We start from the raw sequence: 17,941 nt of genomic DNA, 5'->3' as shown, positions 1-17,941 counted from the left end.
ATTGTGACATAACCTGTAATGTTCAGAAAGCGAGTGTTCCTTGTAGCCCCTTTTAATATTATACACGTGCTCTCTTAAACGGTCTCTCAGTCTTCTCGTAGTGCGCCCAATATATTGCTTTTTACAGGGGCACTCTAATAAATATACAACAGGCCTACTATTACATGAGATGAAACTATCAATATCATATCTTTCCTGTTGTGGAAGAAGTAAAATCCTTAACCTTCTTTTTCCTGCTGTTATTGCACAGACATATAACACATCTATTACAAGGAAAGAATCCTTTCATCTCAGCGAAGAAAGCTGTATTTAGCGGGGGGTTGATCACCTTTGGAGCTATCCTATTCCTCAAAGGCATAGCTTTTCTAAAAGTGATCTCAGGTTTGTTGGGTAAAATTTTGGCTAAAATGGGATCTGCTTTTAAAATCTTCCAATTGTTGTTAATAATCTTAGTGACAGTTTTATGCTGAGTAGAGAACGTAGAAATAAAAGGACATACTTTGTTTCACTACATCTCCCAACATTTCCTCTCTATTACTATTGGCCACCATTTCCAAAGTATAGCTCAATGCGGACTCATCATATCCCTTCTCCAGAAACCTATCCTTCAAAATAGATGCTTGGGAATATTAAGTATTAATATCAGTGCAGTTCCTTCTAATTCTGAAAAACTGTCCTTTAGGGATATTTGATAGCCAAGCCGGGTGGTGGGAGCTGTCTACTGGAATATAACTATTCATATCAGTTTTTTTTTTTAAATGATTCCATTATGATTCTGCCACCTTGATTTAACAGAGTCATATCTAAAAAATTAATACTTCTTATACTATAATCAAAGGTTAACTTAATGTTCATCGTATTGTTATTTAAGGTGCCAAAAAAGTTGAGAGTGCCTGCTCCTCACCATTCCATATCAAAAAGATATCATCAATGTACCTCCTATAGAAGGAGAGCTCTGGCAATTCTCTGGCATATATGATATCTTCTTCCCATGTGGCCATAAAAAGATCGGCCAGGCTAGGAGCAAATTTTGCTCCCATGGCAACTCCCTTGGTTTGTAAGTAAAATCTATAGTCAAACCAGAAACCATTTTTTGTCATCGCAAATTCTAAAATCCTTAATATAAAATATTTCTGTAAAAACGGTATAATCACTAAAACCATCCAGGTAAAATTTCACAGATTGCATTCCGTCTGAATGACCAATATTCGTATAGAGAGATGCAACATCAGCAGTAACTAAAAACGTTGAGGATTCTATCACCAAATCTTTAATGTCCTGAAGAACATGTTTGGTGTCCCTCAAATATGCTGGAGTTTTAGTCACAAGTGGCTGTAAAAAGTGATGTATTCTCCAGCTCTGGAACAAAGCGATCCAATCCCACTAATGATTGGTCTGCCTGGAGGGTTATTGGAGTTTTTATGAATTTTAGGGAGTATGTAGAAGACTGGTAGCCTTGGGGCAGAAGGGCAAAGAAAATCCTTCTCTTTTTTTTTTACTAATAACCTTATCCTCGTAGCCCTTAATCAATTTTTTACAGGTAGCAGTACTTTATGCATAAGGATACTATATTTAAATAAAAGTTTTGCCCCGTAGCATAGAGCTTGTGCACACCTAGCGCATGCCGATAAGACACCCTTTACTGCAATACAGCGATAGCAATGTGTGTGTGTGTGTTGCTATTCATCGGGAATAGAAACCTAATGCGAATTCACAACACTTCCGTAGGACAGCGCACCACAATCCTGGATGTACATTGTGATATGCTGCAATTAACAGAGATACTGCAGGGGCAAAAGAATTCAACATAATTAGGCTGCCTTAATGCAGCACAACTCAAAGCATGCTATAGCGCATAACGAGAGCACACAATGTTGCAAATAGGTCCATAAGTGTGTGTCAATCCAAAAGAGACATTTCAACTTTTGGTAGATGCTGGAGAGAGAAATCACCTAGCAGTTTTTGTATGTCTCATGGGTTGTAGTGATGTGAGTTCCAAGCATGAGTTACCATTATAACACAACTGCAACCATCTCAAGATTGCAACTGCACCTGTTAGATCTTTATTGATTTAATAATATGGACAAAAGGAGGAGCAAGAACACCCCACATGCCAAGATAGTTTTGAAAAAGCAAAGAAATATGACAAAGAGGATTCCACTGGCTAGTGATAAGTATATACTAAAAAAAATTAAAAACTAAAATATGGAATGGATGAGATTTTGTAGAAACGCGATCACCTCAAATCACTAATAATGGGAGTAGGTAATTAGCTAGATTACTAAATGACCCAGATCACCCGTTTTCCCATGCTAGAAAATTATCTACAAACTATTTGCTGGAATAAGCAACTGAACAAGATTGTAAGGTATTTACTATACATCTTAGATTGTAAGCTCCAAGGAGCAGGGCCCTCCTAACCCGTCTGAATCATGTGATCAGCTTTGCACAATCACAGCTAATCACAACAAAAGACTGAATAAATCAGTTTCATTCAGTAACAATGATGGCAAATATCAATGAAATACATTGGTATTAGCAATCATAATGTATTAAAAGAAAAAATCCTGATCACTTGCCCAGAGTAGTTCAATGTTACTGTGGTAAAATTGTATTGCTTTGGTTACAGTGTGCTGAAAAATAGTAAAAAAAAAAAAGAAAAAATGTAATAAAAAATAAAAAAATAGAAACATTTGAAAAAAATACAAATTCAATTATTATTTTTTTCACCAAAGAAATGTATCAGAATACATTTTGACCTACATTTATGAAGAAATTTTATTTGCAAACTTTTATAACCAAAACGAAGAAAAGTATGTTTTTTTTCAAAAGTTTCAGGTGTTGTTTTATTTAGCAAAAAATAAAAAACTAAGTGGTGATTACCACCAGAAGAACGCTCTATTTGTGTGAAAAAATTATAAAAACAATTCATATGGGTACAGTGCTGCATGACCGCGCAATTGTCATTCAAAGTGCACCAGCGCTGAAAGTTTAAAATTGGCCTGGTCAGGAAGGGGTATAAGTGCCCGGTATTGAAGTGGTTAAGACATGGGTGTAACCATAAATTCGGAGTTTAACATTAAATAAGGGCCCCGGAGTTTCCATTTTAAAATTTGACTTCTGAAAACTAAATACTTTTCACTACATAATACTGACTACTTTCATTTTATCCAAAATTGTTTCCAAGTATTTTTTCAACCGTTGTTGTTCCATATTCTGCTGGGCCCTGCAACAGTCACATGCCCTGCTATGGCCAAATTTATGTTTACATAAAATAGTTACATGCATGTCCTAGCATTCTGCAATAAAGGCTTCTTACCTAACACAGTCAGCGTGACATTGGTTGATATACTTCCTGCAGCATTTTGAGCCGTGCAACTATAAAGTCCCATGTCTTCAATTTTAACATTGACGATGAATAGAACTTCATCTTCAGGCATAACATGCATACGCCGTTCTCGGGCTGCAGGAAAGTCTGTTCCCCCATCTTTCTGCCATGCAATTTGGGGAGGTGGGTGACCTTCTGCTGCACATTCCAAACGTGCCATGGCACCAGTGCGGATGGTCAGATCCATTGGAGTTTTCAGAAACGAAGGCATTTCTGTATTAAAAGACAAGGAAACATTAAAACTACTAAATGCCAAAAGGCAAACCACAGCAGATATAAACATTTTGCAAGAAAAATATTTAAACCAATTAATGAATTGAAGAAATTCTGATACAGCACTGCACAATAACGACAGCACATATATACGAGAGGCTCAAATGAACACATTAAAATGGAGTTTTAGCTTCCAAGTTTCCCCCTGCCCCTGTCCGAACCTACACACACCCCATTTTCTAGCGTTTCCTTGGCTGTTCAGATCACAGGTCCTTCCTCTTCTTCATAGTGGTGGTGGGCAGTTGTTACTTCTGAACCTATGTACCGACATATGCTCACTGTTTAGTGCAGTAGTACTCTGAGCCAACTGAGCCAAGGCTTATGTGATCATTTATCCCCAGGAGGTGTGTCCATAATAGCCAAGAGATACAGAGGAAACGGGCCAAATGAAGCTGGCAATCATTCAACTCTGAGGATCAACATCTAGTAGGCAAGAAGACATTATGCATGGACAGCATTGAACTGAAGATGAGTACTGAAACAAAAATCAGGATTCTAGTTTACCTGAAAAATATATCTTTCTTGGAGTATATCACAGGACACGGCCAAAATGAGGACTGGACAAAACGGCTGGAATCCTCACACAGGCATGACCCCTCCCAGCTCAGCTAAGCCTCAGTTTCATTGCAAGCAATAAAGAAGAAAAGAGGGTTGAGACCCTTTTGCAATGTATTCCAAGAAAAGGATTTTACAGGTAAACCAAATATCCTAATTTCTTAATCGTACATCACGGGACACGGAGCACCTGTTATTGATAACTACTTGGGATATTCCAAAACACTGAACATGAGCAACAAAGCAGTAAGGCCAGCAAGCCCAAAACAAAAAAAAAAACAAATAGGGGGATACCCACTTTCAAAGAAACCTGAACTTCTGCCCCAAAATTGACAACTGTAGATTCATGAAAATCTACCAGGTAGAACTTCATAAATATGTGAAAAGACGACCAGGTAGCAGCCTCAACTTGAAAAACATAAGCTTGATGTTGAATAGCCCTTGTTCAGAAAAGCAGGAACCTTGCCTTTGATATTACAGCCTTGAGACATCCACATGAAATAGCAAATCAAGAAGCAGCGGACCCTGAGGTAGAACAAACAAAACCAGACTGTAGAAATAAAGCTGTGTATTTCAGTTAAACTCAGCAGCTTAAAGTGTTAAGCACCTTCTCGTTAAAGCAATTTTCCACTTTTTTAAAGTTCAACGGGACAAAACACTGTTTGTTATGTGTTCTAATTCATACAGCATACCATTTTTTTTTCACTGAAATCAAAAACGGGCAAAGGCCAGAATCTGTTCCCTGAAAGCCAGAGACATCTCCACATCAAACTAGAGAAACGCCACAATGCACACCACAAAATACTCTCAGGGATGAAAGTTATAAGCCTCACACCAGGCCAAAAAAGCTTACTATTTACGACTGTACACCTTCCTGGAGGCTAACTTCCTTAACACTACTAGCTAAAGCCTGAGGCTTAACTGATCAAAGAAGGGTTATGGAAGGACGGGGATTCCTTTTTTTTGGGCCAGTGATTATTCAATTGAAGGTGGCAGAAAAAGTCAAATATCAAGTCCTCTGTGTCTTGTGATGTATGAATCAGAAACAGGATTTTTTAACTGCTGTAAAAGCCTTAACTAGGTCGTCATTGAGGGAAACAGGAAGTCTTAAACCTTTGGGCTATACTGCCCCCTATAGGGGGACAGAACCCAGACAAACAAAAGGTAGCCCAGCCCAGGTTATAATACCTCCTACTACCAACATGCCTTAGTTCTGTACCAAGAGCATCATCATAAACACAAAGGTGCAGGGTCTCTATCCCTCAAAGGATTTTATGGCGTGTCCAAAAATTCTATTTTCTTTCTTTTCTAACGAGGGACAGTCTTAAACCTTCAGGATGTCCCAAAGCAGTTTGAAGGGTGAACAAAACAGCAAATGCTGACAGGCCCAAGATAAACAATTATGGACTTTTCCAAGCTCAAAGCAACCTGAAGGACCCTACACCTAACTGGCATAAGATGAAGCAGTAACATTCACCTACTAGAGCTTGAAGAATGTGCAAACAGTAGACCAGGTGGCAGCCTTGCATATCTGTGAAGCGGAGGCCTAATGCCAAAAAGAGGCACTAACGGAGCAAGTTGAGTGAACTTTACAAGAAAGGGGTGGGTCTGATCTTCCTTCAAGACCATAAGCCTGAAGGATGATCATACCAAAGGATGTTGGAAAGAGAAGCTGGGGCACCCTCTATGGGCACAACTGGGATGTCAAAAAGGGTATAATTCTTCCTGAAAGAAACAGGGGCTGAAAGACTCACACAGCTCAAATCCACATTCGAACAATGGAGTTCCAATTAACTCTTATTTTACTGTCTAGGCAGCTGAAACCTCCCTTTGACAAGAGCATACTGTATTTTGCAAAGGTTGTTAAGAACAATACATTTACAACCTGGACACATAGTTTTAGCACATACAATTCTTTTACATACTACTTTGCTTTACTAATAGTTAAATAAACACATACCATTTACTGTGAGCTTAGCTTTACTGGAGTAATTGGAACCAAAATGGTTGGTGATGACACACTGGTATTTCCCTTCGTCTGTAAAGTTCACGTTAAACAAATGCAAAACTGTAGTGTACTCTATGAGCTCCATTCCATTTTTATAATATCTGGCAAAGGTTTCTACTTTGGCATCATACAGGACTTCATTGTCTTTTCTCCATGCCGTATACATGGGAGAATCACTGCTACTGCCTGCAGAACATGTGAGTGTCACATTCATTCCTTTCAATGCCACAGTTGTCTCAGGATGTACTTTGATTTGTGGTTTAGGAAAGTTATCTGTGGAAAAAATATAATTTATATTAATACAGAAAACAAATATTTACATAAATATTTGAATTGAAAAGCAGTACAATATAGAAGTAAAACATATCATGTAGCTTTGTATAGAGTATGATAAGAAGCTTCAGGGCTATCTTCTTCTTAATGTAATAGATTTTCTAATCAAGACGTAGCAATAAGGGTAATGAGGTTAAAGTGTTACTAAACCCACAACAGTAAAATCAGCTGACAGCCGGTCTGAGGTGGAGGAGAGGGTGCACAGGCCAGATGAGAGGAGCTGTGTATGGGGTAGTGGTGTAGTGACAGGCTGCACACTGGAGTCATGTACAGAGGAGAGGGCACTGCCGTCTGATCAGCATTTTTTTTACATGATTGCAGAGTTGATTGGATCAATATAAAGTGCTGGCAAAGAGTTAAAGAGTGGGAAGACTTTGTACAAGCATACCTGCCCGGGTTAAAAGGGAAAAGTTCAGTTTGACTTGTCATTATGGGTCAAACTTTGAGGTGAGCGCATAAGTGCGTTGGAGGCAAAAGAGCAGTAAGGGGTGTTACAGGAGCACCGTACTCTTGTATATAGTGAAGTGATTACACCGGTCTACACAAAGTTATCGTGGAATAAAAGGGACTGTTCACTATGATTTTTGTTGTATAAAGTGGCACGATTTATATTGTAAAAAATATCACAAAGCACTGTGGACGTTACCGATTATGTGTGTGTGTATATATATACAGTTGTGTTCAAAATAATAGCAGTGTGTTGAAAAAAGTAAATAAAGCTCAAAATCCTTCTAATCGCTTTTATTTCCATACACACAAATGCATTGGGAACACTACACATTCTATTCCAAATCAAAACATGAAGAAAAAAATATCAAATTTGTGTTGTTCCTCTAAAACAATTGAAGAAAAGTGAATATTAGACTGTTTAAAAAAATAGCAGTGTTTGTATTCTTCTTTACAAACTAAAACATTCACTATATAAACTGAAAAATGTTTGAAGATTTTGCTTTCCTTTGAATCAATTACTATTTAGTTGTATAACCAATGTTTCTGAAAACTGCTGTACATCTGTGTTGCATGGAGTCAACCAACTTCTGGCACCTGTGAACAGCCCAGGATGATTGGACTGCATTCCACAGTTCTTCTCTATTTCTTGGTTTTGCTTCAGAAACTGCATTTTTGATGTCACCCCACAAGTTTTCTATTGGATTAAGATCCGGGGATTGGGCTGGCCACTCCATAATGTCAATATTGTTGGTCTGGAACCAAGATGTTGCACGTTTACTGGTGTGTTTGGGGTCGTTGTCTTGTTGGAACACCCATTTCATGGGGAATTTCCTCTTCAGCATAAGGCAGCAAGTATTCTGATGTATTCAAACTGATCCATGATCCCTGGTATGCGATAAATAGTCCCAACACCGTAGTATGAGAAACATCCCCATATCATGATGCTTGAGCAACCATGCTTCACTGTCTTCACAGTGTACTGTGGCTTGAATTCAGTGTTTGGGGGTCATCTGACAAACTGTCTCCGGCCACTTACTTTTATCAGTCCACAAAATGTTACGCCATTTCTCTTTAGGCTAGTCAATGTGCTCTTTGGCAAATTGTAACCTCTTCAGCATGTCTTTTTTTCAACAGTGGGACTTTGCGGGGGCTTCTTGCAGATAGCTTGGCTTCACGTAGGCGTCTTCTAATTGTAACAGTACTCACAGGTAACTTTAGACCTTCTTTGATCTTCCTGGAGCTGATTGTTGGCTGAGTCCTTGCCATTTTGGCTATTCTTCTATCCATTCGAATGGTAGTTTTTCACTTTCTTCCACGTCTTTCAGGTTTTGGTTGCCATTTTAAATCATTTGCGATCATTTTAGCTGAGCAGCCTATCATTTTCTGCACTTCTTTATATGTTTTCCCTCTCCAATCAACTTTTTAATCAAGGTACGCTGTTCTTCTGAACAATGTCTGGAACGACCCATTTTCCTCAGAATTTCAGAGAGAAATGCACTGTAACCAGCATGTATAACATTTGCTGATTTCCTTCCTTAAATAAGGGCAATAATTGCCACCCGTTTTTCAAAGAATGAATGACTTCACTAATAGAACTCCACACTGCTATTATTTTGAACATGCCCCTTTCAATTAGTGATTTAATTACACAGAATCAGCTGCATGCATGTCATGACTGTTGGGTCTGTTGGATTTCTATTACTCTATGACACCTGGTAGTAAATTATTTGCCATGTAGAAATATCTTTTCTACCAAAAACAGTGATTGATCAGGTTAGTGATGTCTGACTGCTATTATTTTGAACACAACTGTATGTATGTGTGTGTATATATATATATATATATATATATATATATATATATATATATATATATATATATATATATATATATATATATATATATATATATATATATAAATAAAACATATAGCCATTGGGCTATATTACCAGGAAGTATATCTGGTTACTTGGTATTCACAAGCACGGAGGAGTATTTTTCACTGTCACTAGTTATTAATATGCATCCAGCAGGTTCAAAGTTCACATTTTGATATACAGGTGAAACTCAAAAAATTTGAATATTGTGCAAAAGTTCATTTATTTCAGTAATGCAACTTAAAAGGTGAAACTAATATATGAGATAGACTCATTACATGCAAAGCAAGATAGTTCAAGCCGTGATTTGTCATAATTGTGATTATGGCTTACAACTCATGAAAACCCCAAATCCACAATCTCAGAAAATTAGAATATTGTGAAAAGGTGCAATATTCTAGGCTCAAAGTGTCCCACTCTAATCAGCTAATTAAGCCATAACACCTGCAAAAGGTTCCTGAGCCTTTAAATGGTCTCTCAGTCTGGTTCAGTGGGAATCACAATCATGGGAAAGACTGCTGACCTGACAGTTGTGCAGAAAACCATCATTGACACCCTCCATAAGGAGGGAAAGCCTCAAACGGTAATTGCAAAAGAAGTTGGATCTTCCCAAAGTGCTGTATCAAAGCACATTAATAGAAAGTTATGTGGAAGGGAAAAGTGTGGAAGAAAAAGGTACACAAGCAGCAGGGATAACCGCAGCCTGAAGAGAATGGTCAGGAAAAGGCCATTCAAAAGTGTTGGGGACTTTCACAAGGAGTGGACTGAGGCTGGAGTCAGTGCATCAAGAGCCACCACACACAGACGGATCCTGGACATGGGCTTCAAATGTCGTATTCCTCTTGTCAAGCCGCTCCTGAACAACAAACGTCAGAAGCGTCTTACCTGGGCTAAAGAAAAACAGACCTGGTCTGTTGCTCAGTGGTCCAAAGTCCTCTTTTCCGATGAGAGCAACTTTTGCATCTCATTTGGAAACCAAGGACCCAGAGTATGGAGGAAGAATGGAGAGGCACACACTGCAAGATGCTTGAAGTCCAGTGTGAAGTTTCCACAGTCTGTGTTGATTTGGGGAGCCATGTAATCTGCTGGTGTTGGTACACTGTGCTTCATTAAGTCCAGGGTCAACACAGCCGTCTGCCAAGAGATTTTGGAGCACTTCATGCTTCCTTCCGCAGACAAGCTTTATGGGGATGCTGACTTCATTTTCCAGCAGGACTTGGCACCTGCCCACACTGCCAAAAGCACCAAAACCTGGTACAATGACCGTGGGATTACTGTGCTTGATTGGCCAGCAAACTCGCCTGACTTGAACACCATAGAGAATCTATGGGGCATTGCCAAGAGAAAGATGAGAGACATGAGACCGAACAATGCAGAAGAGCTGAAGGCCGCTATTGAAGCATCCTGGTCTTCCATAACACCTCAGCAGTGCCACAGGCTGTTAGCTTCCATGCCACGCCGCATTGAGGCAGTAATTGCTGCAAAAGGGGCCCAAACCAAGTACTGAGTACATATTCATGCTTATACTTTTCAGAGGTCCGATATTGTTCTATGTACAATCCTTGTTTTATTGATTGCATGTAATATGCTAATTTTCTGAGATTGTGGATTTGGGGTTTTCATGAGCTGTAAGCCATAATCATCACAATTATGACAAATCACGGCTTGAACTATCTTGCTTTGCATGTAATGAGTCTATCTCATATAGTAGTTTCACCTTTTAAGTTGCATCACTGAAATAAATGAACTTTTGCACGATATTGTAATTTTTCGAGTTTCACCTGTAGAAGTATCATTGTTTTGATGCGCTGCATTTTACACAATTTATCTATTTGTTATATGTGGGAACACATTACATGCTAGCTGCACATCTGTAAGGAGGTACCTACTGCGCTGAAGTTTTTTCTATATATTGGCTTTAAACAGTTAAGGTCACAATGGATGATAGATCTTAAATTAACAAATCTGCAATCACATTGGGTTTTCTGTGATTAAGTGTAACTTTTAATTTTTTTTTTTACTTAACTTTATTGCTACCACAAAGGGGGAAGGGGAAAGGGGGCACTTTCTAGTTGTGAAAGTGATTGAATGGTTTTACAGATGTGTGTATGCGTAAATACTACTACCGCTGCTGACATATTCATTATGTCTGTGGCAGCAAAAGGTTTAATGACTAGTAAAGCCATTTAGGTATCAAAGTCTGTAGAAACCTAGTATAAGATTTTATCAACCTCAAGATGTGACCTCATGTGACCCTATGGCCCTAGAGTTTGAGCAATTCATCTTAATCTGTCACTTCAGCTCCAAACTGGAGCTCAAGCATATTTTTCTATAACTGAAGCACTTGCATTGTGGGGTGAGACATAAAGTGGTTGTAACCTTCAGACAGGAAATAAGGACAAAGCATATCCATCTACAGTGTGTACTTGTCTCTATCCAGAAGCACCAAGTATCATTTTTGTTTTCTTCCTCTGCTATCAGCATGAACCACTTCTGACAAATTTTCCTGACACCAAGAGAAAACTGGTGACAGGGGAGGGACCTTCAACACACAGCCTGTGAATAACAGCCTCATCTCTCTTCCTGTGTGCTTTGTGAAGGGGGCGTGTCCCTTCCCTCCATTCAGTTCTCATGAGTTCTCCTCACTGAGCTCCGCAGTGTAATTTCAGCTCTCGGTCCAGTTTTCTGAAAGCTAAGACAAGCTTTATACATTCTGGACTTTAAACGAGAGAAGAGAAGACTAGATAGAAAGAGAAGACAGATAAACAGGTACAACTCAGGTAGGATGATTTGTTTCATCTCTGTGTATCACTTGAGGCCAGTCACTTCACTGGATATATAGGTGCATCTCAAAGTAGAATATCAAAAAGTTAATTTCAGTAATTCAATTCAAAAAGTGAAATTCATATATTATATAAATTAATTACACAGAGATGTATTTCAAGCATTTCTTTCTTTTAATTTTGATGATTATGGCTTACAGCTAGTGAAAAACCAAAATTCAGTAACTCAGAAAATTAGAATACATAAGACCAATTAAAAAAAAAAAAAAAGGATTTTTAATATAGAAATGTTGGCTTACTAAAAAGTATGTCCATGTACAGTATAGTATGCACTCAATACTTGGTCGGGGCTCCTTTTGCATGAATCACTGCATCAATTAACTTTTTGATGATATTCTAATTCATTGAGATGTACCTGTATGTAAGGATTTACAACCTCTTTAATGTCACTGGATATCTGGGCCCTTAAGAGCATGAAGGAAATTATTTTAAAGGTGTAATATGTACAGACACCCTATGGTGCCACCTACTTGCAAATAAGGTGAGATTTTGACTGATTTCCTAAAGAGAAGATTAAAAAGATCCCAACGATACAGAAGAAGATAAACACCCAGTATAAAACAAAGTACTTTTTAAGAGATAAGCTTAGTCTTTTCAATAATCCAGCTGTTTTTTTTTTTTTAAATTGACAGCTGTGAAGACCTTAGGTTTAAGTATTGTGTCCCACATAAAATTATATTCTTTGCAAACTGAATCCTGGCAATACGTAACTTATATACCTTTGTAAAAAGAAAAAATAAGTTCTTCTTTCAAATGTTAACAGGAGAAAAATGATAAACGTTCCCGAACCTTGCAAAAGCAGGATAATAAAATACTAACCGCATATAAAGTCTCCTGAATCCACACTGAGTAGAGAACGCCCAGATAGCCACTCAGGATGAGCGCAACTCACGTTAACAGAATGCTGAAAACCACTGTCAATGAGCCACTGGGGGAACCATTTTAGCTGGCAGTCACAAAGCAAACTGCTTGTGTTTAGGACTCTGCAAGCAGATTCACATAGAAGTTATTAAAGAAAGAAGTGCCTTATACAAAAATGTATATAATGAACATCATCACAATAAATGGACAAAGCAAACCAACAAGCAACCCAAAAATACACTAATCCTGATTGGAGAAAAAGAAGTCAAAGTATCTGAACCAAACAGAAAAGGCAACACATTTGAAGTTTTGATTTGATACTAAAGAAGATACCCTGTCAACAACTTAAAACATTGCAGTTAGAAGCACTGAAAATTTAAATATTTTAAATTCCTAAAGTTATATTTTTAAACTATTGCAATGTGCCTTTGAACTTGCTAGCAAATGTGGCTATGTTAGGGAGAGTCAACTCCCTAGCACAGCTCCCTCCCTCCTTGCACTTCATAGCCTACCTGTTTTCTGTGTTCAATTATTCCCTGTGCTGGGTCAGTTCCTCCATCTCTGCCTTCTGTACATAAAAACTTAACCTCTTCGCGCAGGCTGCACGCAAATGTGTGGCCTCCCGGTTTCTGGGCCTTGACGCCGAGCAGCCGCACATTTGCGTCCAATTAAGAAAAACATATGTGCTCGCTGTCACAGAGGTCACATGATCGGGAATGGTCCTGATCGAAAGAGGAGATCGGACCTTTCCGTGGGTACCGGACATGTGTGCTGGGCGCACTCTGCGCCCAGCACACATGTCCGGTACTCACGGAAAGGTCCCGATCTCCTCTTTCGATCAGGACCTTTCCCAATCATGTGACCTCTGTGACAGCGAATCACGAGGGTCACATGACCCTAACACCCCGCCCCATCTCCTGGCTTCTGAAACCCTTAAAGGGCCAGGAGGCGCCTGCGCCAAGGGGTAAATATAGCTTCTAGAAAGAGGGGTGTGAAGGAAAATATAATTTCGCACTTGAGTAACAGCTCAGAAAGATTGCTTCTACCAGCAATTGTTTAAGAACTTTTGTTAAAATGAATGGTCTGGGCGCAACACTATTTTCCTTAATGCTAAAAAACTAAATATATTTTTGTCTTATTTATTAGGTTGTAAGTTCTCAGGAACAGGGTTCTCTTAACTCTACTGTACTGAATTGTATTGTAACTGCCCTGTCTCCCTTTTATAATGTAAACCACTGCACACATTGTTGGCGCTATATTAAACCTGTATAACAACAACAAAATATGGCACCTGCGCTCAAACATGCAATTTTATTTGCTGGTTAGGCATACAAAATTTCAATACTTACATTTCCTGAAGTTTAATATGAGCAAAGGCGTTCTCTTGCACTGACATGACCCCATTATTGCTTAAGTCACTGCAAAGCAAAATTAGAAAAATGTCAGAAAAATAATCAATTGCAAACAGAACTGCATCAGATGTGAACAAATCCATATTTGATGTTTATTAAGTGGAGCAGCTCTATTAATTATGCATTGAGGGGAGAACAGAAACCAAGCATACTGGTGTCACATGTAGTGTCATTTCAGGGGCAAACCATAAATGACAGCTTAGTACTGTATTATAGAGTGGATTAGCACAGTAATTAGAACTGAAATTGCTAATAGCACAGACTGACTGAAGCTGGGGTGTTACATCTTTCCCAAGCAAATTGGAAAGCTTTTCCTTATGGTTTCATCTGCTTTTTATTATTCAAGATCTCAATAAGCAGCTTCTTCTAGAAACTCCCATACACTAACATTCAGCAGCCAAATAGAATCTTATGACTCTTCTCAAAACCCAGATTTTATTTAAAGAAAATTTGTATAAATTGACACTACAAAGACAAACTTACAGAGCGCAAAAAATACAAAACAAAAAAGGGAAAAAAACAGTACACAACACAATATTTAAACCAGAGTAGAAAAATAATTAAAATAAAAAATGCTATAAGGACCTAAAGAGAAGAAAACATGTTCCATCAATTGGGAATAAATCGTGTTAAATTTATACACAGAATTTCTCAAATAATAGGTATGTTTTTCATAAGAAATATTTCTGTCTAGATCCGCTATCCACTTAGAAAGCTGAGCTGGTGGGACGGGCAAGATCCATTTAAATGCAATCTGGCTGCGATTTATAAAAAGCTCTAGAGATAAGCACCAAATCATGGTCCACAGATGAGGAATCATTATGGCCTAACAGGCATGTAAGGGGTTCCCCACAGGAACATTGGCCCCCAATAAGCCAAAGTACCTACAACATCAGCCCAGTATCTCTTCCCCTTATACATCTCATGTGGAGATGTCCTAAGCTGATCTTTAGGAATGACTACACCTATTACAACAAGGGTTACCTCTCATCCCCAAATACGTGGGAATTAAGTGTAAATTTCTCTGTTAATTGTGTAGAAATGTTAATTGTGTCTATTCAGCAACCTTACAAATGTACATTGAATTCTTCCAGCAAATGTGTGCATATCCAGTGCTGAGGCACCCCTGTTACTTGAACTTGATTGCTGTATGTCTGCAGAGTAAGATCTAATGCACATTTGCCGCTGGCTGAGAGTCTCATGAGTTTTTAAACTGTTACTAAACCCACAACAGTAAAATTAGCCTGTATATGCAAGTAAAGCATGCTTTTTATACTCACTTGGAACCTAAGGGGTTAATCCTCTGCATTGTGTCAACAGGCTGTTTGATCCTGACCTCTCTGTTCCTCCCTTTTTTTCAAGCAACCACCACTTATCTCCAGACTGAACCATAGGCATGCACATGCTCAGTTTGGTCTGTATTGTCAGAGAGGTTTTTTTTTGTGGGAGAGTGCATGTGATCAGCACAGGGTCAATCAGCACTGTCCAGATAGAGGTCAGGGGATTTGCATCCTCCTACAGCAGAAAGAAAACTGCTCCTACAAGCTTTAGCTAGTGGTGGGCTGGACACTGATAGAAGTCACAAGACTTCTCTAACTTCTGATGAGAAAAGGTATTTAGCAGTTTATATTTACTAAAATAATTGCATTTCCATGTTCTGTGGGAGACCAGATATAGTGGATGCAAGGTCCTCGGTTTAGTAATACTTTAAGGAGTGATACCACCATTGTGCTGCTGTTAGCTTGTATAAGACCTAAGACTAATGCAGGCCATAGACGGGTCGAAAACCGGACATTTTAAAAAAAAACAAACAAAAAAAAAAAAAGAAAATCGGTTGTTCAATAGGCCGACGTTACCACCAATGGTGGGGGGAAAAAAAACGGACGATTTTCGTCCCGTCTACGACCGGCATTTAATTACTTCTGTCCCTTGCAGAGAGCTTATATTTGACATGAAAAAGTATTGCGGTTGCAACAATGTATCCATTTTGGATACAGATGTTTTTATTCGGATAAAAATATACAATGTTGCAACCGCAATACTTTTTCATTTCAAATATAATAGCGGACTGGAATTCTTTTTTCTTATTCTTCTTCTTGCAGGTTACGGCTCATGCGCAGATTTTTTATTGGTAAAACGATCGGCCGATTTACCCATCATTGCTGGGAAAATCGGCAGATTGGCAGATTTTTTTTCCAACTTTAACGATAAAAAAAAATGTGCCAAAACCACAAAAAAAACAGCCGACCAATTACCCACTAACGGTGCGAAAATCGGCTGATTTTTCTTTTCGGCCAAAAAATTGGCCGATTTTCGACCCGTCTATGGCCTGCATAAGGATGCAAAAAAAGGGTCTCCCACAGTCTGCGCATCTGTGCTGAATAACAATCTCCTGCTGCTGCTTATTTCTTTGTCAGTAACCAGATCACTAGTTGACAGGACAGTCTGTTATATGGCTGCTACTAGAGAGACACAGTGTGGAACAAGCCACGGATGGTCAATAATAGAAAAAAAATCAGCTACAGGGAGCAAGCAGGCAGTACTAGTGAATGATCTTTTGTCCTATGTTTGCATAGCTCTCACAGTACAGGTCTTCTTTATTCTAGATAATTGAAGAGCACACAGACACTAGTCTATTAATCTTCAAAGAAATCCCTAAGTGGTTGCCTGGCACTCTGTCATATGTACTTAAAACTCTACTGAAAGTAATGTAAAGGTTGCTGACTTCGGGAAATCTTACCCATCTAATAACTAAAATGCAAAACCTTTTTTTTTTTTCTTTTTTTTTTTTTAGTTTTGGACAAAGTGGAGAAGAATTAGAACATTTAGACCATTTATTAGGTTTGTATTGCTGCTTGTGGCCCTGTTAGGGAGAATTAAACTCTCTACCTCTCCTGTTTACCATTAACATCAAAAGTGAAATAAAGAAAACCCCAAAATTTTGGGTTGTCCCCAGCAAAGTAATAGAGGGGAGATTTTCCAATGGTGACACTAGTCCTGGTGACAAATTATAATTCCCATAGTTTATAGGGATTTTCTCTCACTTCCTGTGTTGGCTATGGGAGAGGAAGTGAAGGTAAATCTCCCCAATGGGATACATATGTTAAAACATACACTGATAGGGGTTATAACCCTCCCTTACTCTATCCAAAAAGGGGGGAAAAAAATGTTGTCTATAGTTTAACTGCCTACAGTGCCTTGAAAAAGTATTCGTACCCCTTGAAATTTTCCACATTTTGTCATGTTACAACCAAAAACGTAAATGTATTTTATTGAGATTTTATGTGATAGACCAACACAAAGTGACACATAATTTTGAAGTGGAAGGAAAATGATAAATGGTTTTTAAATTTGTTTTACAAATAAATGTGAAAGTGTGGCGTGCATTTGTATTCAGCCCACTTGACTCGAATACCCCTAACTAAAATCTAGTGGAACCAACTGCCTTCAGAAGTCACCTAATTAGTAAATAGAGTCCACCTGTATGTAATTTAATCTCAGTATAAATACAGCTATTCTGTGAAGCCCCTAGAGGTTTGTTAGAGAACATTAGTGAACAAACAGCATCATGAAGGCCAAGGAACACACCAGACAGGTCAGGGATAAAGTTGTTGAGAAGTTTAACCCTAGGTTCACACCTAAGCATTTTCTGCAGTGTTTTGCAGAAACACAGTACAGTCCATTTAACACGATTTCCTATGGGACACGGTCAAATCTCTGCATTTTCACCCAGTGCATTTTTTCGGAAAGGGTCAGACTTTTTTTTAACACAAAAAGTTGAGTTTTTTGGTTCTATAGACTTGAAATGCTGCAGAAAGCATGTAGTGCGGTTTTTTTATGCATTTTACCGTGTTTTTGATGCATTTTAAATCTGCCTAGCAAAGAAAAAAAAAAAAAACACAAACGCAACACTCATCAAAAATGCCTAACAAATGCAAGTG

At 38.5% G+C, this 17,941-nt stretch overlaps 1 protein-coding gene across 1 annotated transcript in view; it reads right to left on the bottom strand.

Annotated features, from left to right (window-relative positions):
• The window catches only part of LRIG2 (leucine rich repeats and immunoglobulin like domains 2), a 115,803-nt gene that overhangs the window by 20,782 nt on the left and 77,080 nt on the right, over window positions 1-17,941 (bottom strand). The window contains exons 11-14 of the mRNA XM_089681064.1: window positions 13,938-14,006; window positions 12,547-12,710; window positions 6,177-6,497; window positions 3,320-3,601 (exon numbers count right to left, since the gene is read on the bottom strand). Coding sequence (XP_089537190.1) covers window positions 3,320-3,601; window positions 6,177-6,497; window positions 12,547-12,710; window positions 13,938-14,006 — 836 coding nt within the window. The remainder of the gene's footprint in view (window positions 1-3,319; window positions 3,602-6,176; window positions 6,498-12,546; window positions 12,711-13,937; window positions 14,007-17,941) is intronic.

The sequence above is a fragment of the Staurois parvus genome, unplaced genomic scaffold, assembly GCF_062004578.1.
Source record: "Staurois parvus isolate SC_StPar_1 unplaced genomic scaffold, SC_StPar_1.0 ptg000258l, whole genome shotgun sequence".
Classification (NCBI taxonomy): Eukaryota; Metazoa; Chordata; class Amphibia; order Anura; family Ranidae; genus Staurois; species Staurois parvus.
This window is presented reverse-complemented; position numbering and strand designations above follow the sequence as displayed.